Source organism: Lissotriton vulgaris, chromosome 2_1, assembly GCF_964263255.1.
Source record: "Lissotriton vulgaris chromosome 2_1, aLisVul1.2, whole genome shotgun sequence".
Classification (NCBI taxonomy): Eukaryota; Metazoa; Chordata; class Amphibia; order Caudata; family Salamandridae; genus Lissotriton; species Lissotriton vulgaris.
The window spans coordinates 177,753,509-177,780,735 of record NC_141687.1 but is presented as its reverse complement, the minus strand read 5'-3'; the positions used below and the strand labels follow the sequence as shown (position 1 = coordinate 177,780,735).

Below are 27,227 nucleotides of genomic sequence, written 5' to 3'. Positions count from 1 at the left end.
CCGCAATCCACTGCTGATGATGTCACATATTACATCATTCATGACATGGTTAGTGACATCACTGATGACATCACTGATGACATCTCAAATGACATCACTGATTACATCACTGAAAACATCTCATTTGACATGACTGATAACATCACTGATGATATCATTCATGTGATAATACGATGAACCTCTTCAGACTCTAATATAACCTTAGATACAATCAGTGTAAACAGACACTCACAGACTGTCACTCATCCATGGAGTTACTCACACACCTAGTCAGTCATGCAAAGAATCAATCACACCTCCATTTCCTCAACCATACAGTTATACACACCTTACTTATTCAAACATATACTAACACATATTTTCTCTCTTATACAATCCCTGATACAAGTTCACAATGATCCATACAGCCACTCACACATTCACTGGCTCTTATGCACAGTTATTTATATATGTCAACTCTCACATGTACTGTGTTTTACATATGTACTTACTTGCACATGTAGCACTGAGATATCCATTCACTCACCAACACACTCATGCACACAGTCAACCGCCCATACAGCTGTTTCCACATGCACTTTTGAAACCATACATCTAGTGAATCAACTGCTCACACATCTATGCACAGAGTCACACGCCTCCCAGCCACCCACACACACACTCAGTATCCCATACAAATACTTGGGCAACCAATCAATAACCCATATAGTTACTCATATAGCTACTTATCAACACATGCAACAGTTTACAGAACAACAGACATAATGATGCACAAATTAAGACAGTTTAGTCACTAACCCATGCACTCAGTGAGACACATTTAATCACTCACTCATACAGTCAGTCATGCACCTACTAAATCCTTCATCCAGACACTTATATATCCACTCATTCTTCAATATGTAAGAGATATTTTAACTTTACAGAAACATACAGTCACTGGATGTTGTCATCAGTGATGTCATCAGTGATGTCATTTGAGATGTCATCAGTGATGTCATCAGTGATGTCACTAACCATGTCATGAATGATGTAATATGTGACATCATCAGCAGTGGATTGCGGGTGCGCGATATATAGTTAGCGCTTATAACTATATATGGAATTTCAATGGTTTTATGCGAGTAAAATAAGGTTTTGTAAATGCAAATCCCTAACTATATATGGCCTAAAACCAATGGTTTTTTCATTGAATTTTCAAGGTTTTGTAAATGCAAATTCCTAACTATATATCCACTATAACCTATGGTTTTTTCTGTGAATATATATATATATATATATATATATATATATATATACATATATATATATATATATATATATATATATATATATATATATATATATATATATATATATATATTGCGAGGACGTACACACCTCTTTAAGGAGGAGGGGCTGAGAGACTACTAATTGGAACACCCAGTAAAGCAACCTACCTGTGTAACTGGCACTGATGAAGGCCTTTCCGGCCAGAAACGCGTCTGCCCTAGCGTTTCACGGACCTGTGAGATCGACCGCGCTGGAAATGTTTAATTAAATCCACCTGGAAACCGGAGCTGTGTTCCGCCTGCTTTTGTACCAGAAAGTGAGCATTGAGTTTTTATGGTAGGCCGGTGTTGCTGACACCACCAGGGAGCAGGCCCTTTCGATCAGGAGCACTGTGTCACAGTCAGCAAAACTTTGGTTGTGCACGAAAATGCAAAACACAGAGCCTCCCTGAGCTGAGTAATTGCCACGGGGCTGAAAGCTTCAGCGTGGGGAGAGAGGAGGCGGTATAGTACTGCCTGACAAGGGGATCAGCAGTGGTATCAACCGGAAGATCGCATCCCTGGGAAACTGCGAAGGAGTGTGACTCATTGCCACGGAGTGGGACACCACATGGTGTTTTGGATGTAATTCATCACTGTACGGATTCCCACGATGAACTACACGACCCATCATGCAGTATGATGGGGGTGCAGCGCAAGGAGGTACACACCTCTTTAAGGAGGAGGGGCTGAGAGACTATTAATTGGGACACCAGGTGAAGCAACCTACCTGTGAAACTGGCACTGATGAAGGCCGCTCTGGCCAGAAACGCGTCTGCCCTAGCGTTTCATGGACATGTGAGTTTCGACCGCGCTGGTAATATTGAATTAAATCCACCTGAAAACCAGAGCTGTGTTCCGCCTGCTTTTGTACCAGAAAGTGAGCATTGAGTTTATATATATATAAATCCCGCCGTGCCACCTTGTCTGCCAGGAAAGAAAAAGGACTATTTTGCATATTAGCACGCTGCCATACGCGCAGGGGTGGCCCTTCCTTAAAGTGCCTTGGGTTATGGCAACTACCCAGACCTCCTCGCACCCTGTGGATCAGAGACCCTGCTATCAACGATAGTCTGCAAGTTTGTGGAGCGACATCGCTACTTCAACTATGTCCCAGACCTGCATCCACGGGGACCGTGAGGTAGGAAGTGCAACTTTTAAGAGAAATCCTGTGCCCAGAAAATACGCTGCAATCACTAACCAGTGCACGCTCATAGCCAGCCTTCCAAATGGATGCCCCACAAGCAGCTAGCGAACAGGATCACTCACCGCAACATCGCAACATGTAATAACTGCATTCTGGGAGTTGCAGTCTTTCCACTCAGAACCACCACAGTGATTCCTGCTGAACGAGGCACAGGTGCGCAACAATCTGCTTGAGGTGAGCCATTATAGAAGAGACTCAGGATTGCAGCGTCAGTGGCAACTTGAAAGGTATTGCATCTGACGAAGGCAAAAGCTGAAACGCGTTATGCCACATCCTTTCAACAATAACATTTTCAATCCTGCCGTGCCGCTTTGTCTGCCTGGAGGGAGGAGGACTATTTTGCATATATATATATATATATATATATATATATATATATATATATATATATATATATATATATATCTTCAAAGCATTCTCTACAGACTTCCTTGGGAAAAGAGAGAGACGGACCCAAACGGATAAGGCAGGAAAATGTTTATTTTTCTTTCCCCCTGTGATGCATTTCGAGCAAGCTGTGCCCTTGATCACTATATATATATATATATATATATATATATATATATATATATCCCCAAAACACCAACCAGTTGCACACACGAGTGGGTGCACGCCAAAAACGGGGGTGTGCCCGAGTTACAAATTAGCTCCAAAATCCCAGGAAAATCACTCCTAAAGGATGGTAGCACACACAGGGGAGGTTCCACAAAGATTTGATAAGGAAACCAACAGCTGTTGGTTTCCTTATTAAATCTTTGTGGAACCTCCCCTGTGTGTGCTACCTTCCTTTAGGAGTGATTTTCCTGGGATTTTGGAGCTTATATATATATATATATATATATATATATATATATATATATATATATATATATATATATATATATATATATATATATACATATATAGATATAGATATATATATATATATATATATATACATATATAGATATAGATATATTTCAAAGACGCCACTCCGCAGTAAGAAGTTCACAATTCTTTTTTCAAGAAAGCTGCTATTACCAAATCCCCAACATGTTTCTGAGCCACAAGCTTCTTCCTCAGAGTCAGACATTAGTAAACGACGATTTAGCCACACCTCTTTTATTTCCCATAGTCGCATGCACTCTGCAGTGAGTAGCATGCTGGGAGATGTGGTCCAATTCTTCCCCATAGATGGGGTCAGTTCAGGTTACCAGCAGTCTGTGTTTCTTTTAATTGTTGATTTACACACATGTATACATATATATATATATACAGACAAACCCCTCCATTATCGAAAGATATATATATATATATAGATAGATATACACACATACAATACCAGTAGGGCTACACCCTATGCTGGACACAGATTTTTAGCTTATGTGTTTTAAGCCACACCCTTAATTACTTCAGCCACGTCCCTTTGAGAGACCCTTTAGTATTTTCATCCCACTTAATGCCCTGCCTGGGTCTTTGAGTGGCGACCTAACAATGCATTCTCACCAATGTAATCGTGGGTTGAGGGGCGTAACACTGGCCCCTGTGGCCCCTGCGGCCCCTGCTGTGCAGTGGGGCCCCCAACACTGCAGGGAGCCCCCTAATCAACCATCAGCAAATGGATAACTTTAAGATATATTAGACTCAGTGGCTCCTTATTCTACTCATGAGGTTGGTGGGGGGTAGTCTTGTAAATCAAATGCTGCTAGTGGGCTTGCAGCACTGGTTGTGCCACCCACAGAAGCAGCTTGTAAAGTGTGTCTCAGGCAAGCCATTGCAGAGCTTGTGTGCAGTCTAGGACTGCCATATCGACTTGGTAAGTGCACCCACTTGCCAGTCCCTAAACCTTCCCTTTTCTTCTTATCAGACACCCCTAAAGTAGGTCCAAGGGCAGGGTGCATTGTAAGGATAAGGTAGGACATGCCCTGGTGTGTGTGGAATGTCCTAATAGTAAATTACAGCCATTTTAATTTTTCACTATTGCAAGGCTACCTGTTCCCCCTAGGCCAGAATGGCCAGTTTGATTATTACATTTTATAATCCTAACTGACTCAGGGAACATGGTAGAAATTCGAATTTAGTGTCTGAACTCAAAATTATAAAATACACTTTTTAGTGAAGTTGGTTTTAACATTCTGTGTTTGAAAAAAACACTTTTAGAAAGTAGGTATTTTCTTGCCTAACTATCCAAGCCTGCCTCTGCTAGGTTGTGTATTCCTTGTCTGGAGTTTGAGTGACAGTGGCTAGGGGATTCCAAGAGACAGAGTGAGTCAGCACGGTGCTGAATAGAGAGATCTGCGTCTAGATGGATGGGAGGAGTTGCCCCTGGGACCTGAATAGGGCTGTGCCTTCCCTCCACAATGCTGGCTCCACCTCCTGTGGTGTGTCTGATGTCACTGGCCTACACTGTGAAAGGAAAAGAAGGAGTCTTGTCAACAAAGTGCTCCAGGACTGACCATAACTGGTTTGGGCTAGGCAGAGGCCTCTCTGCCTTCAGAGAACAAAGAGAATAGTAGTATAAATATGGGGACCCAGACCCCAAGATTTTAGATCACTTCTGGGAACAAGAAGAACCAAGGAAGCTGCAGGAGTTTGGACTGCCCCCCTGCCAGTGTGCTTTGTTGCTGGGTTGGCCTGCAATGGTTTCTTTATTGCCAAGCAAAGGAGAAGGAACTTTTAAAGAACTTCAACATCTTGCAGAATATTACTCCAAGGGCTTGAACTTGTGCTTGCCTCCTGCTGAAGTCTCAGAGACAAAAGACTTCACCACCAGCTCCCCTCTGAATTTCCTTGCTGGGAATTCCATCTGCAGAAGCCTGTGTATCGCTGGGAGCTGGAAGTGCGATGCATCGAGAAGAAGCGTGTCGCAGTCGCAGCTGTTGCCGCGCATCACCGGAGAAGAGTGTCGCAGGGCCTGTCGCGGCTCCAAAGCTACAGAGTTCGCCGGGCGTGCACACATCATCTTCACGTCGTTGCATCAAGGGCGCCATCTTATCACATCGCACCGGATTGTCGCATCGAATCGAGACGCCATCTTGCCGCATCGTAACCAGGCCGCAGTACGAGAATCTACGCATCACCTCCTCTCCGGTAAGGATCAAGCGCATCCCCTACTCTGCGCAAGCATTGAGGCGCGACGCATCATCTCCCCCAAAGTAAGGAACCGACGCAACTCCCACTCTGCGAGCCTTTTGTTTGTTTTGCGTTACGCATCCAGGCACTTTTTTGAGAATTGTGTCGCATTTATCACCAACTTGAACTAAGTGACTTCTACCATCTTTAAGTCTATTTTAAGTACAGTATTGTGGACTTTTGTTGTTTGTTGTCTTGTGTTAAGTCTATATAAAGAATACTTATTCTTATAAAAACCTGTGTGGTGTCCATCTGTAGTGTTTTCGCTGTATTACTGTGTGTATACACAAATGCTTAACACACTGCCTCTGAGATAAGCCTGTCTACTCGTGCCAAGCTACCAAGGGGGTGAGCAGGGATTATCCAGTAGTGTAATCCCCTTTCCCTGACTTAGAAGCAAGGGTCCCTTATTTGGTCAAAGGTGTATACCATTGCCAACTAGAGACCCCCAGTTCTAACAGTTTACATCGACCCCCCCCAATCAAATTTTCTTAGAAATCTACTAAGGGACAGATGTTATAAACTTTCACGCAGCTCAGAAAGCCAGGGAAAGGGCAGGAATGTGCCGTACTTAACATTTACTATAATCACTAAGAGAGTAGCCTACACCTCAACTTATTTAAAAGTACGCAATTAATTCTTGCTTAAAGATAAACATATTTCTTCTGTTTATCCTGGTATTTTAATTTTTACCTTATTAGTTTATAAATTTCATACATTGATACATGGAAAAAGAACATCATCATGTCATGGCTGCATCACAAAACAAGTCACAAAACATTTGTAAAACAATTTCCAAATAGTAAATCGTGCTCACACATTCAAAACTTTGTGAACAAATATTGTCAAAAACAAAGAACAGTTACATGTTAACACAGTTTTCTTTCAATATTCCACTTCTTTTATGATCAAAAAGATGGTGAAAAAATCCTTAACCTTCCTTAGATACCTCTACTTGATAACTATCTTATTCAATCACTTGATCAATATAGTTTACAGTTGAGGTGTAGGCTACTCTCTTAGTGATTATAGTTCAACGGCACTGCCTAACCCTCGTCCCTTCTGGCCTAACTCCCCTTATTTTTCGTACTTAACATTTACAGCACATTCCTGTCCTTTGTTTGCTCCGGTGCTCTTTTGGCTGCCTAGAGCTAACGCAGGCACTCTTGCGCCATGCTGCAAGGGTGCCTGTGTAGTAGGCAGGATTGTTTTTGTGCTGGAAGGGACAGGTTCCTGCACAAAAACAATCCTGCGGGGCATTTTTTCTCTTTTTAAGTGTGCTTCAGTAAGCAGTACGCTTAGAAAGATGAAACAAAGAGGAGAAATAAAGATATTTCTCCTCGTTGTGCGTCACCTGGGGAGGTGTAGCATTTTGACGCATTGCCAGGTGCACCAGTGTTGGTAAATCTGGGAATGAAAACAATGCACTAAGATAGGTAGGGGATCTCAGTGAAAAGTTTAAAGACCAGTGCAGATAAAATCCCCAACACAATTATATATCAAACAGATAGTCTGTGGGCTATCAAGCTCAGAGAAGATCTCGAGAGCAGAGCCAGTACAAGCAACACACTCCTACTAAAACATGGAAAAAAGTCCTACTTAAAAGGACGGAATCCCATCACCCACCGAACATGTGAACATAATTGGTTCTCCATAATTGGCATATTTGATTTACTGGCAAGTCCATAGTAAACTGCACTGAGTTTTCCAGGGCCTGTAATTCAGATGCTACAAGTGGGCCTGCAGCACTGAATGTGCCACCCACATGAGGTGTCCTGGAAAGGTATCTCAGACCTGCCACTGCATTGTCTCTGCAAATTTGTAAACTGCCATGTCGACCTGGCAAGTGCACCCACTAGCCAGGCCCTAACTGTCCCTTTTCTTACATGTAAGGCACCCCTATGGTAGGCCCAAGGTCCCCTTCTGGGCAGGGTGCAGTGTATGTGAACGGTAGGACATGTACTGGTGTGTGTGACATGTCCTGATAGTGAAATAATGGCAATTTAGTTTTTCACTATTGAAAGGCTATGTGCCCCATAGGATAGAACGGGAAATACTTTGTAACATCTTACAAGTGTAACTTCACATTGGGACATGGTAGAGAAATAAAGTTTAGGCTCTCCGAACTCAGAATTTAATAACACATCTTTAAGTAAAGATGTTTTTTAAATGGTGTGTTTGAAAATTCCACTTTTAGAAAGTAGGCATTTTCTTGTTTAACCATTCTGTGTGCCTTTGCTTGTTTGTGGATTGACTGTCAGGTTTTGGAGTGACAGGGGCTGGGGTTGTGCATTCACTGTAGACAGGGAATTGAGGTGTGCCAGGCCCTTCCTGGATGACTTAGAGCTGAACTGAATGGGGCTCGGCTGCATTTAGAGTAGTGTGAGGAGATTTCCTTGCACCAGAATAGGGCCTGTGTCCCTTGCATAATGCTGTCATACTGCACCAGTGAGGACAGAACTGGTTTGGACTGGGCTTGGAGACCCTTGCACAAAGAGAACAGAGACAAAATGGGTTATAAGTTGTAGACCTTAAAGCCCAGAACTTTCGATTACTTCTGGACTCAAGAGGAACCTTTGCCAAGGAGAAGAGCTGACGAGCTGTGAGGAGGAGTACTGCCCCTTGCTGTGGGCTGTGTGGCGTTAGACGGAAGTTGCTGATCCTGCCAAGGAAAGGACAAAGACTGAAACTTGGCTGTGAACCTGCTTGTGGAAGAACTCTAAGGGCCTGTGTGTGCTGGCTTCCTGTTCTGAAGTCTCGGGGACACAAAGACTTCACCCCAGCTCCCCAGAACTCTGCTGCTGAGATTTCTGACCTATTCCAGCTGTGGGCATCTGGAGGGTGTCCCTGCTGTTGGAAACTGGAAAAAAAGAACTGAAGAAATTGACGCATCGCTCTTCTTGCTGCTGATTTTCCCGACGCAACATGAGGAGAATCTCCACGCATCACTGCGCTGCTGAAGAACTGATGTAGCGCCTGTCGCGGTTGTGAGAATCATTGCATCAAGGGATCGTGGCTGAAGAAACTGACACAGCGCTGCTTGACGATGATGCATCGATCGCCGAAGCATCCTCGAGTTTCACACACCTGTGTGGCAAGTTTTCCCAACGCATCACCCGCAGACAAGAATTATCTTGGAGTCGAAGTATAACTTCCCACTACAGACTGGATTCGATTCATCACTTCTCCTTAGTGCAGCAGAACTGTTGAAGGAATGGAATGGGATTTGTAAGGCGCATGGCTACCCGGGGGCGTCCCAGCGCTGCAGAGTTAGCTAGAGAACAGATGAGATTTAAGGGGAAAAGGCAGGATTTCTGGAGCTTGCAGAATTTTAGTAGGTTAGTTTCCCTGCGGATGGCACGGGGAAGGGAGTTCCAGAGCCTGGAGGCGTTGTTGGAGAAGAGGCGGTCCCCTGCCCACGCCTTCTTGATTCTGGGAGTGTCAGCTAAGTAGAGGTGGTCGGAACATAGCTTTCTTATGGCTTTATAGGGTTTAATCAGAGCTTTTAGGATTGGGGACCCTTACCCTGGAGGATTTTGTGTGTAATACAAAGGGATTTGAAGTTGACTCTCTCCTGAATCGGGAGCGAGTGGAGGGTGCTTAGGGCGGGTTTAGCAGAGCACCAATATTTAGTGCCTGTGAGAAGTCTGGCTGCCGAATTCTAGACTAGTTGAAGTTTAGAAATAACTGCTTTAGGGGTGCCAAGATAGAGGGCGTTGCCATAGTCCAGTCTGGAGAGGATGAGCCCCTGAATAAGGAGTTTTCTAGAATGGGCAGGTAAGAGGGGGAGGATTTTCTGTGTGGTTCGTAGCAGGCCGAAGCAGACTCCCGCAGTTTTCCTTGCTTGGGTATGAAAGGTGAGATCCTGGTCGAGCCAGATACCCAGGCTTTTTATCTCTTTTTTAAGAGTGGGAGCTGGACCCACACAGGTCGGCCACATAGAATTAGGGGCGAATTTTGATTTATTGCCCAGCACCAGAATCTCAGTTTTTTCGCCGATGAGTTTAAGGTGAGATCTGTTCATCCCACTAGAAATTTCTTTGAGACATGAGCACAGGTTTTCCGGGGAATGGTCCAACTGATTCACCGAAACAACAATTTGGGTATCGTCCACGTAAGTGACCAGTTTAATTACAAAAGGGGCTACTATTTCCTCCAGTGTGGACATATACACATTAAAAAGTGTAGGGCTCAGGGAGGAGCCCTGAGGAACCCCACATTGGAGTTGAATAGCTCTGGAACGAATATTACCTTCAGAGACCTGGAAGGTTCTATTTTTTAGGAATGATTTCAGCCAGGTTAGGGCCGACCCTGTAACTCCTGCTAAGCCGGTGAGCCAGGATACGGTGATTCACCGTATCGAAGGCTGCACTTAGATCCAGGAGGATCACAGCTGCTGATCCCCCTGAGTCAAGAATCTTTCCCGCCTCTTCTACAAATGCCATCAGTGCTGTGTCAGTGCCCTGGCCAGGGAGGAAGCCCGCCTGAGAGCAGTGTAGAAGTCCACCGGACTCAAGGGAGGCGGAGAGCTGTCGATTGACAAATTTTTCCGCCACCTTGCTAATTCCTGGTAGTAAGGAGATGGGCCGGTAGTTACCTATCTCAGTGGTATCAAGGTGTTTTTTTTAACAGTGCAATTACTATGGCTTTTTTCCAGTTCAGGGGAACAGTGCCCTGTATTAGGGAGGCGTTAATTATGTTGGTAATTGGGGAGTTGATGGTGGATACCACTGACTTCAAGATGTTGAGTGGTGCCGAGTCCAAGGGAGAACCACTCTTGATTGATTCTAAAATTGGGGGAAGCAGCTTACTGTGAGGGGGAAAATGAGTCTAAACAGAGGACATTGTTTTGGGGTTCTGGTAAATAGGGCTCTGGTAAGTAATCATTATTTCGGAGAGTTTTTAGGATATTTTGGAGGCGAAAAATTCTGCCAGTTCATTGCATCGACGACCAGAGGGGTCGGGGACTTTCAAAAGTTTTTTGACAATGCGGAATGTTTACCTAGAGAAGTTACCAGAGGATTGAATTATTTCTTCAAAGAAAGCCGCCTGAGTTGTATTAAGATTCAGAAAAGGGGGTGGTGATGAACAGAGTGTCTGAATTAAGCAGACCACTCTTACCCAGTCCAAAGATCAGGGCTTGATCCATCACCGTTATTTATCTCACTGCCCCATCCCAGCTCAGAACCTGGCTATATGCAAATCAGTCTGTCCCTGGCCCAGTGCATCATGGGAACAGGGCAGACTAAACTGCCAAGCCAATTCTTCACCAGAAAGGAGACAAGCTACCGGGGACTGGTTTCTGGCATTTCAGCCGTCTTCGGCCCGGCTTGCTTGAATCCTGATGGAGCAGTGAGAAAGGGACTCATGTCTGAGTATACCCTTCCACACCTATAGTGGCCAAAAACGATTCAGAAAAGGGGGTGGTGATGAACAGAGTGTCTGAATTAAGCAGACCACTCTTACCCAGTCCAAAGATCAGGGCTTGATCCATCACCGTTATTTATCTCACTGCCCCATCCCAGCTCAGAACCTGGCTATATGCAAATCAGTCTGTCCCTGGCCCTGTGCATCATGGGAACAGGGCAGACTAAACTGCCAAGCCAATTCTTCACCAGAAAGGAGACAAGCTACCGGGGACCGGTTTCTGGCATTTCAGCCGTCTTCGGCCCGGCTTGCTTGAATCCTGATGGAGCAGTGAGAAAGGGACTCATGTCTGAGTATACCCTGCCACACCTATAGTGGCCAAAAACGATTCAGAAAAGGGGGTGGTAATGAACAGAGTGTCTGAATTAAGCAGACCACTCTTACCCAGTACAAAGATCAGGGCTTGATCCATCACCGTTATTTATCTCACTGCCCCATCCCAGCTCAGAACCTGGCTATATGCAAATCAGTCTGTCCCTGGCCCAGTGCATCATGGGAACAGGGCAGACTAAACTGCCAAGCCAATTCTTCGCCAGAAAGGAGACAAGCTACCGGGGACCGGTTTCTGGCATTTCAGCCGTCTTCGGCCCGGCATGCTTGAATCCTGATGGAGCAGTGAGAAAGGGACTCACATCTGAATATACCCTTGCTCACTGCACCACGAGGATTCAAGCAAGCCGGGCCGACGACGGCTGAAATGCCAGAAACCGGTCCCCGGAAGCTTGTCTACTTACCAGTGAAGAATTGGCTTGGTAGTTTGGTCTGCCCTGTTCCCATGATGCACTGGGCCAGGGTCAGACTAATTTGCATATAGCCAAGTTCTGAGCTGGGATGGTGCAGTGAGCTAAAAAACGGTGATGGATCAAGCCCTGATCTTTGGACTGGGTAAGAGTGGTCTGCTTAATTCAGACATTCTGTTCATCACCACCCCCTTTTCTGAATCATTTTTGTCCACCATAAGCGTGGAAGGGTATACTCAGATGTGAGTCCCTAGCTCATTGCACCATCAGGATTCAAGCAAGCCGGGCCGAAGACGGCTGAAATGCCAGAAACCGGTCCCCGGTAGCTTGTTTCCTTCCCAGTATAAGAATTGGCTTGGTAGTTTGGTCTGCCCTGTTCCCATGATGCACTGGGCTAGGGTCAGACTAATTTGCATATAGCCAAGTTCTGAGCTGGGATGGTGCAGTGAGCTAAAAAACGGTGATGGATCAAGCCCTGATCTTTGGACTGGGTAAGAGTGGTCTGCTTAATTCAGACACTCTGTTCATCACCACCCCCTTTTCTGAATCATTTTTGTCCACCATAAGCGTGGAAGGGTATACTCAGATGTGAGTCCCTAGCTCATTGCACCATCAGGATTCAAGCAAGCCGGGCCGAAGACGGCTGAAATGCCAGAAACCGGTCCCCGGTAGCTTGTTTCCTTCCCAGTATAAGAATTGGCTTGGTAGTTTGGTCTGCCCTGTTCCCATGATGTACTGGGCCAGGGTCAGACTAATTTGCATATAGCCAAGTTCTGAGCTGGGATGGTGCAGTGAGCTAAAAAACGGTGATGGATCAAGCCCTGATCTTTGGACTGGGTAAGAGTGGTCTGCTTAATTCAGACACTCTGTTCATCACCACCCCCTTTTCTGAATCATTTTTGTCCACCATAAGCGTGGAAGGGTATACTCAGATGTGAGTCCCTAGCTCATTGCACCATCAGGATTCAAGCAAGCCGGGCCGAAGACAGCTGAAATGCCAGAAACCGGTCCCCGGTAGCTTGTTTCCTTCCCAGTATAAGAATTGGCTTGGTAGTTTGGTATGCCCTGTTCCCATGATGCACTGGGCCAGGGTCAGACTAATTTGCATATAGCCAAGTTCTGAGCTGGGATGGTGCAGTGAGCTAAAAAACGGTGATGGATCAAGCCCTGATCTTTGGACTGGGTAAGAGTGGTCTGCTTAATTCAGACACTCTGTTCATCACCACCCCCTTTTCTGAATCATTTTTGTCCACCATAAGCGTGGAAGGGTATCCTCTGATGTGAGTCCCGAGCTCATTGCCCCATCAGGATTCAAGCAAGCCGGGCCGAAGACGGCTGAAATGCCAGAAACCGGTCCCCGGTAGCTTGTTTCCTTCCCAGTATAAGAATTGGCTTGGTAGTTTGGTCTGCTCTGTTCCCATGATGCACTGGGCCAGGGTCAGACTAATTTGCATATAGCCAAGTTCTGAGCTGGGATGGTGCAGTGAGCTAAAAAACGGTGATGGATCAAGCCCTGATCTTTGGACTGGGTAAGAGTGGTCTGCTTAATTCAGACACTCTGTTCATCACCACCCCCTTTTCGGAATCATTTTTGTCCACCATAAGCGTGGAAGGGTATACTCAGATGTGAGTCCCTAGCTCATTGCACCATCAGGATTCAAGCAAGCCGGGCCGAAGACGGCTGAAATGCCAGAAACCGGTCCCCGGTAGCTTGTTTCCTTCCCAGTATAAGAATTGGCTTGGTAGTTTGGTCTGCCCTGTTCCCATGATGCACTGGGCCAGGGTCAGACTAATTTGCATATAGCCAAGTTCTGAGCTCGGATGGTGCAGTGAGCTAAAAAACGGTGATGGATCAAGCCCTGATCTTTGGACTGGGTAAGAGTGGTCTGCTTAATTCAGACACTCTGTTCATCACCACCCCCTTTTCTGAATCATTTTTGTCCACCATAAGCGTGGAAGGGTATACTCAGATGTGAGTCCCTAGCTCATTGCACCATCAGTATTCAAGCAAGCCGGGCCGAAGACGGCTGAAATGCCAGAAACCGGTCCCCGGTAGCTTGTTTCCTTCCCAGTATAAGAATTGGCTTGCTAGTTTGGTCTGCCCTGTTCCCATGATGCACTGGGCCAGGGTCAGACTAATTTGCATATAGCCAAGTTCTGAGCTGGGATGGTGCAGTGAGCTAAAAAAAGGTGATGGATCAAGCCCTGATCTTTGGACTGGGTAAGAGTGGTCTGCTTAATTCAGACACTCTGTTCCTCACCACCCCCTTTTCTGAATCATGAGTTGAATTAAGGGCGGCTTTATAAGATATGATGGCTAATCTGTATTCAGTTTTTTTATTTCTGTCAAAGTCTTTCCTCCATACTCTTTTTAGTTTTTTGCATTGTTTTTTCATATCACGGAGTTCAGGGGTGAACCAGGAAGATTTGAAGGATCTGCTTTTTTTAAATAAGATTTTTCTTAGCAGTACTAGGTCCCGAGAATTCTCGATCAATAATGAGAATTTCTTATCTGCTATTAATGGGTCTGAATCATATGTGGGAGTGGCTAGTTCAAGTTTGCGTCTCCATTCATCCGGGGCTAGTTTGGACCAAGGTCGTTCTAGGATGCGTTGGGCTGGCACGTGGGGATCCTCAATAAAAGTTTGCCAGATGAATGGTACTAAAACGTGGTCTGACCACAGGAAGGGTGAAGGTTCCATAATTTTTAATTCAGTAATGTTTGAAAAATAGGGTCTAAAAGGTGACCTTTTACATGTGAGCTTTGGGAGAGCCAGGTCTCTGTCAGAAACAGACCATCCGGTTTTGTGTCCTGAAGAAATATGGAAATTTACAGGGAATGTTTAGCCAGGGATCTGCAACTCAGCAGGGCTATGCTAACCAGGTTCCCTGCAGTGAGTGGAGTTCTCTTTGGTGAAAGAACATATGGCATTGGGTGCAGTGGCTTTGCAATTTCTCCAGGGAGATTGAATGGGAGCATTGTGGCTTTGGGGCCTGCCTGATTTAGTTTATCCCTGGAATAGCGTAGGGGGACTGTGGGAGAGGGGGCAGAGGTTCCTGGCCCTAGGCCCGGTCTGGCGCAGACGGGCTTGCCAGCGGCACACCCGCTATGCACGTCCGCTGCGCGTCGAGGCGTTCATAGCGTTTTATACAGGAGCGCTTGAAAGTAGAGCGCTAACAGTCCTAGTTGCACACCAGCACTTCCGGTCTGCGTGGCCTTCCCTCCACTCAACGGGAACACTCCGTGGTGTACCAGGGAAGACGCAGCCTGGTGCCCATGTGAAGACAGCGAGTGATAAGTGAAGTTAAAAACTAAGTGCGGTGCTTTTAAAAACAAGAATAAGCTGAGCGTGAGGTTTTTGTGCAGGGCAGAGGTTCAGTATAATTACATCAAAAGCTGGTACAGTGCAGTAACCATTGGCAATACAACAAAGTAGATATTATCTCAATTTATAGCGGATATATATGGAAAGAGTGAGCGACTAAACAAGGAGCATGGATGGCTATGTGAAAAGGCTTTTTAGTTAATTTAAGTGTTGGAAATAATTATTTTACCTTCAAAGTTTTCACAATTGCTAAATCTGCCTGTGGGTGAAAATTTCCTGCAAACAGACATTTCCAATACAAACTTCTTTGCCAGCGAATTCTTCTGCAACAGCGTATGGCTTGTTGGGCTTTTCCTCTGAGCAAATCTACTAATTGCAAGAATTGTCAGCAAATATTTTGGGGGATATTCTCAAGGACAAGCGATAACTACCTCAAACGGCAGTTAGCAGCAGTTTTTTTATCGCTGCCTAACCCTGAAAACTATCGCCATGTTAGTGATGTATTACAAAGCTGTCGCTACATGGTGATAGTATCAGGGAACAGTAGTGAAAACTGCAGCTAACATTAACACAATGGCGATAGGAAATACGGCGTTGGCAGGCGATAACTATCGATAGGCCCATTAGCGGTAAAAGAAACTCGTGCTAGTCAGCCCAACGTGAGTTTTTTTTTCCTCAAATAAAAAAAATAGCCTATCAGTCAACCTCCATTATAAAATAGGCATAAAAACCAATAAACTGCAGAATGGAGCAGCACATAAAAACCCCTGCAAGCCAGCCAACATCCAGGATGACCAGGATGAAAGCCTTGATGCCTCGCTGGACTGGAGCCTGGATGCCCTGCTGGATCTGCGCCTGGAGTCTGGATGCCTCGCTGGACCTGTGCCTGGAGCCTGGATGTCTTGCCGGACCTGCGCTTAGAGCAAGGATGCCTTGCTGGACCGGCACCTGGAGCCTGGATGCCTTGCTAGACCTGCGCCTGGAGCCTGGATCCTCGCTGGACCTGTGCCTGAAGCCTGGATGCCTGGATGCCTCGCTGGACCTGCACCTGGAGCCTGGATGCTTCGCTGGACCTGCACCTGGAGCCTGGATGTCTCGCTGCACCTGCATTTGGAGCCTGGATGCCTCGCTGGACCTGCGCCTGGAGCCTGGATGGCTCGCTGGACCTGCGTCTGTAGCCAGGATGCCTCACTGGACCTGCGTCTGGAGCCTGGAGTGGGATGTGGAGGAGCTGTGGAGTAGATGAGCCGTGGCAGTAGACATTGAGGTGCGATGATCACCAATACCTGGTGGTGAAGTCTGGCAGGGCGCATGGAGGCACGTTGCTGACCTGTGTGAGAATACCACCTTGCGCACCTTGGAGCTGTCAATAATAGACGCGTTCATGCGCGCCAACGGAGGGAGGTCTGCATTGCATACTACAATCCACCACTACACCGGGGTGCACAGAGGGGATTACCAACGGTGGGTGCCGCCACTCTGCATCACATGCTGGATGATGTTGGGCTGGCCGGACGCTGTGGAGAGTGAGGCCCCTAAGCTGCACTGAACTTGTGTGGCGTGAGTGCTGCAACTTCATGCTTAGGGGGGCGCTGCTGCATCAACTGCATTGAGATTGGGAGGTTCACCAGCAGACTTGGCATCGACCACTGTACCCAGGCTTGTGAATCCCTCCTGGCTGAGGCTCTTGCTGGCTCAGCCACAGATTTCGAGAGAGTGCAGCGGATTGCGCCACAGTGTGAATGTCCAGGTATAGAGAAGGTGGGACATGTAGCACAGGACGCCTTGGGGTCGAGTCCCCCAGGCTTAGCACACGTAGATGAAGCACCCCCTGTGTTGGCTCATCCACTACGGCAGGAGAGCGTCGCCCCACTGCTTTCAAGCAGTGCGGAGGAGGATCAATCATCACATAATGATATTTTACTGATGTAACCGTGCTATGTTTCCCTTGTTAGGACTGCTCCAAGCACGGGGCAAGGCATGGCCGGATTGGCATGCCCACTCGTGTCCAGCTTCGAGGTAAGACTTCCCTTATTACAATTTTTAAAACAACCGCTCACACACACATCCCTGTATACACGCCTCATCCAGTGTTCTTTCCAGCGTTTACCACCTCACAGCTGCCCAGCCCCCACAGCACTTCTCAATGGCGGCTGCTGTGCGCCCATGCACAGTGGACATACCACCTGTATGCCAAAGGCACATACAAGGTTGGGATGCATGTCATAACATCTCATTCCATTCCCATGTATACTAATACTAGGCACATTGCAACAGTAGAGTAGGTGTTGCATTGCAGAGACTTCAATATCACTATTTCCACATCAGTGAGTGCAACCCAAAACTAACCTTTCCACCCCAAACCCAACCATGAACCCTCGAATTCCTTTTTGAGCCCCCATAACACACCCAAAAATCAAATTTGACCAAAATGCACACCCCAATTTTCATATTTTACCCCAAAACACTCCCCAAATTCCATATTTTACCCCCAAACACCCCCCAAATTCCATATGTTACCCCAACACACTCCCCAATTTTCATATTTTACATCCAAAACCCATACCCACCGAAAAACTTTAAATTACCCCATTACTGACCTCACAGTGTGATGGAAAGGCACCTGCGTTGTCGAAGTTGCGTTGTTGATGATGTACTGCCTGCGCTGTAATGGTTGTCTCCTGTGCCAAAGGCAACCCATAGGCTACACCACTTGCATCCTTCTGCCCCTGGACCGCGCTCTGCACCAAGGAGCCTTCCACTTGGACACTCCACAGCTACGATGCCAGCACCCTCCTCGCCATCAACCCTGGACGCCACCAGGCCTGCCAGGACCAACCTCTGCTCCGGACCGGACATCGCCATCACTGACGGCTGCAGTAGCGCCCGCAAGGAGCACCCCGACCATCAAGGAGGAGGCATTGCCATCACACTTCGACTGACCATGCACTCTAATGAGTGACCATGGGCCACCTCAACTCCCAGAACTGGACCAAGCCCAAGCACATACTCGGCGGCAGCCTCATGTGCAGGTCCCTCGGGCCATGGTCCCCCATTCTCCAATACCATTGTAGACCTCTTTGCACCACAGGGTCTCCCATCCACCGAAGACATCCTACTCAGTGAACTCAAGTTCCACCTGGACAACCCCAGTGACTAGGACACCACCCCTCCTGGGGAAAGTCCCCTACATCAGCCGCAAGCAGCAAGTCACCTCAACAAGCCACATAGCAGGAAACGCGGTTGAGCACGTCACCTCCACCAGCGGGAACTTCAACTACAGCCACAACACCTGTCTCTCCTGGTCGGACCATCATTGGTAACATCCCGTCTTCTCCTTGCCCACCGGACGCAAGCGCCATCATCGCATCCCCTCGCAGCTGGATTAAGGTCACCAAAGAACGTCTCCCACCCGCAACAACACTCCACCAATGCTTCCAAACGATGACACAGCGGTACAAAAGGGGGTTGTTGGACTTGGCCTTCTCCCCCGAAATTTTTCGCTTTTGACCCCCTTGACTAGGATGTCTCCCCCATGGAAGTAAACCTGTATAGGCCATGTGTGGTAAGAGTTGCCCTGTTTTAAAATTGTAATGTCAAGAAATGGTGGGCAGGAAATGTTCCCCCATTTTAGAAATGCACCTGACTGATATGTTCTGTATTTAAAATGGATGCCATGGCCATGGGTTTTGCCACCTGACTGCCATAGGTCAGCTGTCTAGATATTATTACCCAGTCACCCCTAGCTTTTGGAGGGAAAGCCTGGCACCCAGGGTGCTCAACCCCTCCTCCCCTTCAGCCAGTTTAGGCCAGCTTTGCCAACATACTAGAGGTTATGGCACTGCCTGGGAGGAGGGTATAAGTAAGGTGGATGTGCCACCAGAGAATCAGACAGAGCTGGGACAGGAACGTGAGGAGACCCGCTGTGAGGTGTTACTGCCACATGGGCCTGTGAGCTGGGCCCTGTACCCCTCAAATCCCCCCCTCTACTGTATCCCCGGGCCCCTGATGAAGGAGGGCCCCTACCCAGGTCACTGACGCTGTTTGGACCTGGAACCGCGCCAGCGCTGCGTGGAAGAAGCGCCCAGGAGGTGAGGAGTGGGACTGTCTACTCCCTCTTGTGAACCGGTGGCCCTTTGCAAGTGCTGGGTCGTGAGGAGCTGCCCGGGGAGGATTGTGCCTCCGAGGGACTGTGGCGTGTTAAAGCACTGTGCCCTATGACTGTTGTGGCTGAAGTGCTGTGAGGCCCCGAAGCGCTGCGAAGCCCTGAGCACCGCGAGTGGCGAGGTGCCAACCTGCCACCGGAAGTGCTGTGCCTGGAAGAGCTGAGAGCTGTGTGAGCAGAGGGAGAGGAGCGGTGTGCTGTGAATAGCGCCGTTTGCTGAGGAGAAGAGCGCCGTGTGGCCTGAAGGGACTGTGAGGGGCATAGAGCTGGAGGAGCCTACCCTCGTTTTGGCGTGCTTGGGCGATTAAAAATAATTCATTCATAGGGAGCCTACCCCTTATTGCCGCCGAAAATCACTGCCGCGGCCCGGCGCTGTCGGGGAGGCCCCCCGTTGTGGTGAGCATCGTTGCGGCGGCCCCCGGTGCCAGGAGAGGGCCGCCGAAGTGAAGAAAGGGCTGCGTTAGGCCCTGAGGCCGCCGTCACCCGCATCACGTGACGGGGCGCCCGGCCGAGTCACTGGCCGCACCCCCGCCCTAGCTGCGCAGGGATTGGCTGCCACCCGGGCAGCCTGGGAAGGCAGGAAGAAGCCGAGCCTAAGCCCAGGGTCCCCGTAAGGTACAGGGAGCCCGGGTGAAGACGGAGGTAGGAGGCGCCGGGGCGAGGCCCCCCCTGTGCCCCCAAGGGAGCCCCGGTGATAACGACCAGAGCAGGAGCCAACCCCGCCGGTCAGGATCTGGAGGAAGCTGCAAGGGAGAGCTATTCGAAGCGGGGCTCTCTGAGCGAGGAAGAGCCCCGTGTGTGTCCCACGTCTCTCTCTCTTCACTGCCTGCGAGTGGCTTTGGGCCCAGAAGGTGCCGCAAGCCCCAGCACCAGCAGAGTAGGCCTACCGAGGTCCCGGAGGAACCCAAGTGCCCCCGCCGGTAAAAGAGAGCCCCGTGTGTTGCTGCGAGTCCCGCGGCCGGCTGCAGGAGTACAGAGGAGAGGGCCTCGAGGCACATTGTCGGTGCCTGGCCCCTACTAAGAAGGAGACCCCAGAGGAGCCGGTGAGTTGGGCCTGAAGTAGACTGTGTGGGGAGGTGGTGAGGGCAACAGGGCACAGGGTTGGTGCTCGCCACCCCCTTCTTCTTTTGGACACTGGGACTGTCCCTGTTGATCGTGGAAGTACACAGGAGAACCTTAGGCTGTGGAACCCCCCCCCCACTGCAAGAATTGGAGGCGGGGTTTATTTTCATATGTAGAATTATTCCCTGGTTAAGGAAATGCAGATGGCCTACAGTGAAGTGTGTTACCGAGATCACCGCGGTCTATGCCCCGGGGAGGGATTGCCCTATGTTGAGGTTTACAAGCCTAGAGTCAGGCACATGTTAAATGCATAAATGCCCCCAGGTTCAATGTGATTTGGGCCTAGTGTTAAGGTGACTGCTACCTGCATGACCTCCCAGAGTGAGGGTCAGGTCTTATGTTAATGCTGGGCTGATGTTTAGGCAGATGGTTTAGCGCCCAGTATGCTGAGGGCCTAGTATTAATGCCCCTGTTAATGGTGGGTATCCCCAGGCGTTAGGCTGTTAAGAAGACGCCCATAGGCCAGGCCTACTGCTCCTATGCTAAGGGTTGTCATAAGGGTCGCGGTGGGGACAGGCACCAGGTTACTGCGTCCACTGCCCAGGATTGGGGATGTCTGGTGAGTAATGACGGATGCCAATGTATATTGATGTTTCACGCCTGTTGGGTGATCTTACGCTGTTTCCAGGCCATTATACAAATAAGGTTGTGGGGCTTCTGCGGATGTTATTTACCTGCCTAAGTGAGCCTAATGTACCCAGGAATAATGCGCCAGTGGTGACATGCTCATGGTTAAATGCCTAATGTCACACTGTAATGTGTATGCCTAAGTTTTCATTGAAAACAAGTTGCCTACTTACCTGATGAGATGGTCATCTCCCTGGCCTAAGGTGATGAGACCGATATCTAATGTTGATGCCCTCATGCTTTCATGCAGGTCCTGGGCTGAGTAGTTATCCAGTACCGGTTGATTCCAGATATGCTGTTGAGGCCCTGTGTTCAATGAGTTGTGCCTAAAGTTGGATGCCGACAGGTTTAGGCATTACAAGTTCTACCTAGTGTTATATTCCCACAGGTGGAGGGCGGAGTAAATCTGGATGTGCCCTCTTACTACAGGTGACCTGCCCCTATGCTGGCCTGACATGCCATTCCAGGCCCCTTGTTACGCCCCATGTCAATGAGGAATCCTTGTTGATTCATTACAGGTGCTCCTGTCTGTTAGGATTTGCTCTGATGCTGTGAAGCTTTTCTTTTACAGGGGTCGTGTTGGAGTTATACTGCATGGGGTGTCCTGATGCTAATGTTGTACTTTGCAGTTACAGTCTACTGCTAAGGATTAGGGCCTGAGTTGGCCCCGCCATATTGACCCCAGGTTTTATGACAAGTTGATCAACCTCTTTCTTTTTCAGCCACGGACTCATGGACTCAACCATTTTGCCCATTGTCCCCTTGAAAATAATCCTCCCTGATATACTTGGCTCTGGCGCCAGTTGGCGCCCGGTTGTGATTACCACTGTTTTTGCCTTTTTGCCTTGCAGGTTGGAGATGTACTAACCTACTTATTTTTCCAACTCAAGCTGGTGTCGTATCTCTTTTGTGGTGTGCCTGGTGTGTCGTCTGTGGGTACTGCGTGAGTGCTTCACATGTCCTCCGAAGTTTGGCCTGCCCACTTGGTTCCGTGCTACCCCCTTGGAGATTTGGTAACCCCATTTCTTACAGGGGTGGTGATGGACGGAGCATCTGAACCAATCAGACACTCACACCCAGTCAACAGATCTGGGTTTGATCCATCACCGTTCTTTAGCCCACTCCCGTTCAGAAATGGCCATATGCAAATGAGTCTGACCCTGTGCCTCATGGGATCAGTCCAGCCCAAACTGCCAAGCCATGCCTTTCCTGGACCAGAAACAAGCTTTCTGAGGACCGGTTTCTGGCATTTCAGCCAGCGTGACAACCGTGAGGTGTCAGTGGGTGTCTGAAGAGCAGGCCATTCCCGATGTGCTCCGCCCTGTCTCTGCCAGAAACCGGTCATAGGAAGCTTGAATCCGATCCAGGGAAGGCATGGCTTGGCAGTTCGGGCTGGACTGTTCCCATGAGGCACAGGGTCAGACTGATTTGCATATGGCCATGTCTGAACTGGGGTGGCAGAGTGGGCTAAAGAACGGTGATGGATTAAGTCCAGATCTGTTGACTGGGTGTGAGTGTTTGATTTGTTCAGATGCTGCATCCATCACCACCCCCTTTTGTACCGCTCCAAACGATGACACAGCAGCACGCAAGTACCACCGAAGGATCTCCAACAGCGTCGCCATTCGGGCACCCCTGATAAGCGGCACTGAGTCAGTACCTTCCTCCTGCCTGATGGCAGGCGTGAGGGTGACGCAGTGCCACAGGGATAGGCTGACCCCATGCATTGCTGGAGTTGCATCATGCTTGACTTTAGCACAGATACGTCAGGATTCCTGATGTCTCTGTCATTACTTGAGCCATGGAGAGCTGTCCAGTGAATACTGAGAATTCCATGCTGTTGCAAGAAGGGTGTAGTGAGAAGTGTTGCAATGCTGCCTTGTTGCAGCACTGCAACACTTTTCATGACTAGGGCCTGGGAATGTGCACTATCTTATTGATGGCGCGCATTCCTACACTGTAGTTTTGTTGCAGGGCAGCGCTGCAACATTGCTTGCAGCGCTGTCCAGCACCAAATCATGCTGAAATGTGGCTCCAAGCATTATCCTCATTTTTAAGATGAGCTATTTTCTGGTCTTAAGTAACTGTCTCTAACTGCAGTTAGCGCCATTTTTTTGGGTCTTCAGAAGTTCACGGATCCCCTTGTGAATATGGAGTAGTGTTGTTTGCGGGCGTTTTTGCATGGGAATGTCTCTCCTGCATATAGTTATCGCTAACAGAAGTAGCAATCTTTATACTGGGCGTTTTTGCCAAAAAACGGTCGCTAACGGCTGTTAGTGACAGCTTGGTAAGTCCTCGTGAATATGCCCCTTTTTTTTAAACTTTGGAAAGTTGCCATGAGCGAACTTTACAATTTTTGCACATGCCTTATTAATGTTAGTAGTTATTTCTGAAAGAATGCTGAAGTGCTCGGCTGCTTGACTTAAAGATCAGAGGGAGGCGTGCATGAACGAGGCTGGACAGTACCCAAAGCTCAGAGACAGGGTCAGGAGTGTACCTGCAAAGCGAGGTGAAAGTTGTAGGCAAGAAGTGCCATGGGAGTGGCAGTTGAGTGGTACTTGGAGTGGCTGGCAAGCAGGTGGATCTTTTGGGAGTACTGTGATAGGGTATGCTTTGTGATAGGATAATTTAGTCCAGCTACTGAATGAATTGACCGAGCGAGATGACTTTCCATCATGCACCTCACCTCTGCCATGAACCATATCCCATCCCCTAATGCATACTCAACCTTGCCATGCTACATACCACCTCACTTAAGTCCTCCCTCGAAGCAACCTCTATCCCGCCAGGTGCCCTAACCAGAGCTTAATGCACCTAAACCGCTCCCTTAATAATTCCTTACAGCACCATGATCCTGTCCCTCAATGAACCCTCACCCCCCCATAATGCACTTTACTCCTTCCTTGATGCACACTTACGCCTGAAATGGAAGAGAAGGTGGCGTAACAGCCAGAGCTGCTGACTTTAGAGCTGAAAATCCTAGTTCGAGTTTTTGAGTAGATTTCATTTTTGTACCCAAAATTGCTTCTGTAAAATTAACTTCATCCACTCCCCTAGGCTTCACTCATGTGCACTCTCTGTCATATCACGGCGCTGTCCTTGTCCAAATGCTCTCGCCGTCATGTTACCCACATGGTCCTGCTCTCTGCTGATGCATTCGTCCTACCCCGTGCATTTTCTTTCGGTCTACACATGCTTTTCTTCTTTCACTCCATGGCCTCTCCATCCCTCCATTTGCATTCTAGTCCTCACTCGGCATGCACACACACGCACATCTCATGCAATCTCACTTTCTTCTTCTCACCCTATTCCAGCCTTCCACTGCTTCACTCCCCATAAATGACAGGCCAACAAAGACACGTACCAGTCGTAGTTGTTGAGCGCATCCCCAAAGCCGGGGGTATCCACCACGGTGAGGCGCAGTCTCACTCCCTTCTCCTCGATGTCCACTGTGTGTTTAACGATCTCCACCGTCTGTGCGATGCGCTCTGTGGGCGAAATAAGTCATTGGGTTGCTGAATGCAATGGGTCTGAGGTGATGGAGTGAGTCCCATCTCTACATCATGCATCACCACCCCTTGTGAGGGCCCACACAGCCCCTCCTCTCATGCAGAATCTGAGGTGACGTAGTAAGCCTACTTACCTCACCCCACTAGAGCTGACTCAATCACCATGCTCTTGTGTGGGTGTTGGACTTGGCCCTTTTCCCTGAAATTTTTCGCTTTTGGCTCCCGTAATTCAGGATGTCCCCCCACTGTTACGAAGTTGTACAGGCCCTGTGAGGTTGAGATGCCCTGTGTAATGTTGAAATTAGTGCTAAGGTGCAGGTGCTCTCTACTTCCAACATGGCTGCCATAGGCCCCTGCTACTGCAGCGTAGCCTTTCTAGTAGCACTCTAGTTGCCAGGAGCTGGCTGGAACCCCTAAACATTGTTGCCATACCAGCCTGCCTTGCCTGCCCATAGCTAACTAGGGAAGCTCCTGGAACCTTCTAGAATAGGGGCGGAGTCTGTTTTTGCCGCCTTAGAGGGTGGTCACCTGACCTGGGCATATATAAAGAAAAGGAGGGAAAGGTTTCAGTCAGTTGGGGCATCACTGACCTGGGGGACCCTACGCAGGAGACTTAGGCGGTAGGGCCTAGTCAGAAACCTATACCACTGGGGGTGACAGGGTTCAGGCGCTGCCCACCAAGCTGTGTGAGGAACACTGAACTATCCCACTAATCTGGCCTGGCGGGAGGGGAACCCAGGGACCACCTGCAGTAACCTGCTGAGGAATCTTGTCAGCAGCCTTCAACTCAACCCCCCTCCTCTTCAAGAAACCAAGAATCTGTTCTCCACCAAGGGCGCAGGAACCATCAAGCGCCAAGAAGAAACCTAACTGCCACAGGACTACTGGGGATCAACCAGGTACTGGGCTGTGCCATCCCAGCCCCCTCTGTCTGCATCTGGGGCCCCTGCTCTGTCCTGCCTTGTCTAACTGCTTGAGAAGCGCTCTTCCTTAGTGCTGGAACACTGACCTGCCCTGTTTGAACTGCCTGCCCTACCTGCCCAGCGCTCCCCTACTGTGCTCTGAAGCGCTAGGCCCACGAAGCGCTATTGAGAAAGCTGCCCCCAGCGCCCTCTCTACCAAGCGCTGCATCCCCCCTGAGAGGCGCTATACTCCCCAAGTGCCCAGAACTACTTCCGCGCATTCTAGCGCTGTGTGCGGGCCCTGGAGCGCTGCCCCCACTCAGCGCCACAGCCCTGGTCGTCCGTGCAGCTGAGGCTGCCCCGTGAAGCGCCGTGATTTGCCCCAGGTGGCCCCCGGTGTCAGGAGAGGGCCGCCGCCGTGTTGTGGTGGGCCGCGCCCGGCCCGATTGTATGCCGTCCTTGCGGCGGCCCCCGGAGCCTTGGGGAGGCCGCCGCAATAGTCTGGGAGCCTCCTGCCCCTGCTGAGTATCCCGTTGCGGAACCCGGTGTCAGGAGAGGGCCGCCGGAATTCCTGTCAGGCTGCGCTAGGCCCGACAAGGCCTGAAGCCTTTACCCGCCATCACGTGACGGGGGATGCGGTGTCCCTGGCCACGCCCCCATCCGGCACCACACAGCGATTGGCTGACGCTGCAGCGCCCACCTTGCCTGCACCACGATGGGCCGTGAGGTCAGAAACCTCCACCAGCCTCCTACTGATTGGCTGGGAGCCATGGAATGCCTTGGAACAGCCTGCTGAAGCCCCGGAGGGCTCCGAGAGAGAGGGAGAGCCCCCACCTGCTGGCGTCAGCCCAGAGAGAGCCCTGACCAGCCCCCACACACTCCGGAGGGCTCGGGGGAAAGTAAGAGCCCTCTCCCCTCGCCAGAGAATCTGCGCAAGGGCCCCGGAAAGGCCGAAGAAACCAGGTAACCCCCGGGGAGGAGGGTGGAAGGCCACAGGAGGCCCCGAGTTCGCCCCTCCCCTGGGGAACTGTTGCTGGGCCCCCTTGGCCCCAATCCACTGCCAGAAGCTAGACCAACCCCCAGGGAGGAGGGCGGGAGGCCCCAGGTGGCCCTGAGCTCGCCCCTCCCTGGGGAAGACTGGTGACTGGGCCCTGTTGGCTCCCGATTAGCCCCTATCTGGAAAAGAACTGGGCCAAGACTCTAGTAGGCCCCTAGGCCCAGGGCTAGTCGAGTTAACCCCTGCCTGGGACAAAGTTAAATGCTCATTTATAGCCTCAAGTATGGTTTACTCTGGATTAATGAAATACTCAATTAAGCCTTATGTATGGTTTCCCCCTGCCTAATGAGATGCTCACCTTTGCTTGATGCCTTGTTTATTAGTGCCTAATGGCATGTTTAGTGCTGAGTAAGGGCATGGTTATCCCTTGAATAAAAGGATTGCTTTGCAGGAGGAATGTCCTATACTCCTGCCTAATGCAGCGTTCCTGAATGCCTTCAGTTGAGCAAGGAAATGGTCAGGCATGATTCGTAATGAAATGTTAGGTCCTGCATAGGGGGCTGTTATTTTTAAGCTGCAGAAGCTAGGAAAACCTTATTACAGGCCCTGCCGATTCAAGGAGCTTGCTGAGCAAAATTGCTAATGGGGCCTGTTGAATGAAATATTGCCTGTACCCTCAAAGAATAGGACTGCACCTGGTTATTTCATTAAATGTTTTGCTCCTGTTTAATAACATGCTGATTCCTGACACGATGAAATGTTTACTGCTAAGTAATGAAATGCT

At 49.0% G+C, this 27,227-nt stretch overlaps 1 protein-coding gene across 2 annotated transcripts in view; it reads right to left on the bottom strand.

Annotated features, from left to right (window-relative positions):
* Positions 1–27,227, bottom strand: part of LOC147729785 (septin-4-like) — a 320,572-nt gene that overhangs the window by 77,549 nt on the left and 215,796 nt on the right. For both annotated transcript variants that reach the window (XM_086954688.1, XM_086954689.1), the window contains one exon: positions 24,400–24,523. In XM_086954688.1, the coding sequence (XP_086810814.1) occupies positions 24,400–24,523 (124 nt within the window). The remainder of the gene's footprint in view (positions 1–24,399; positions 24,524–27,227) is intronic.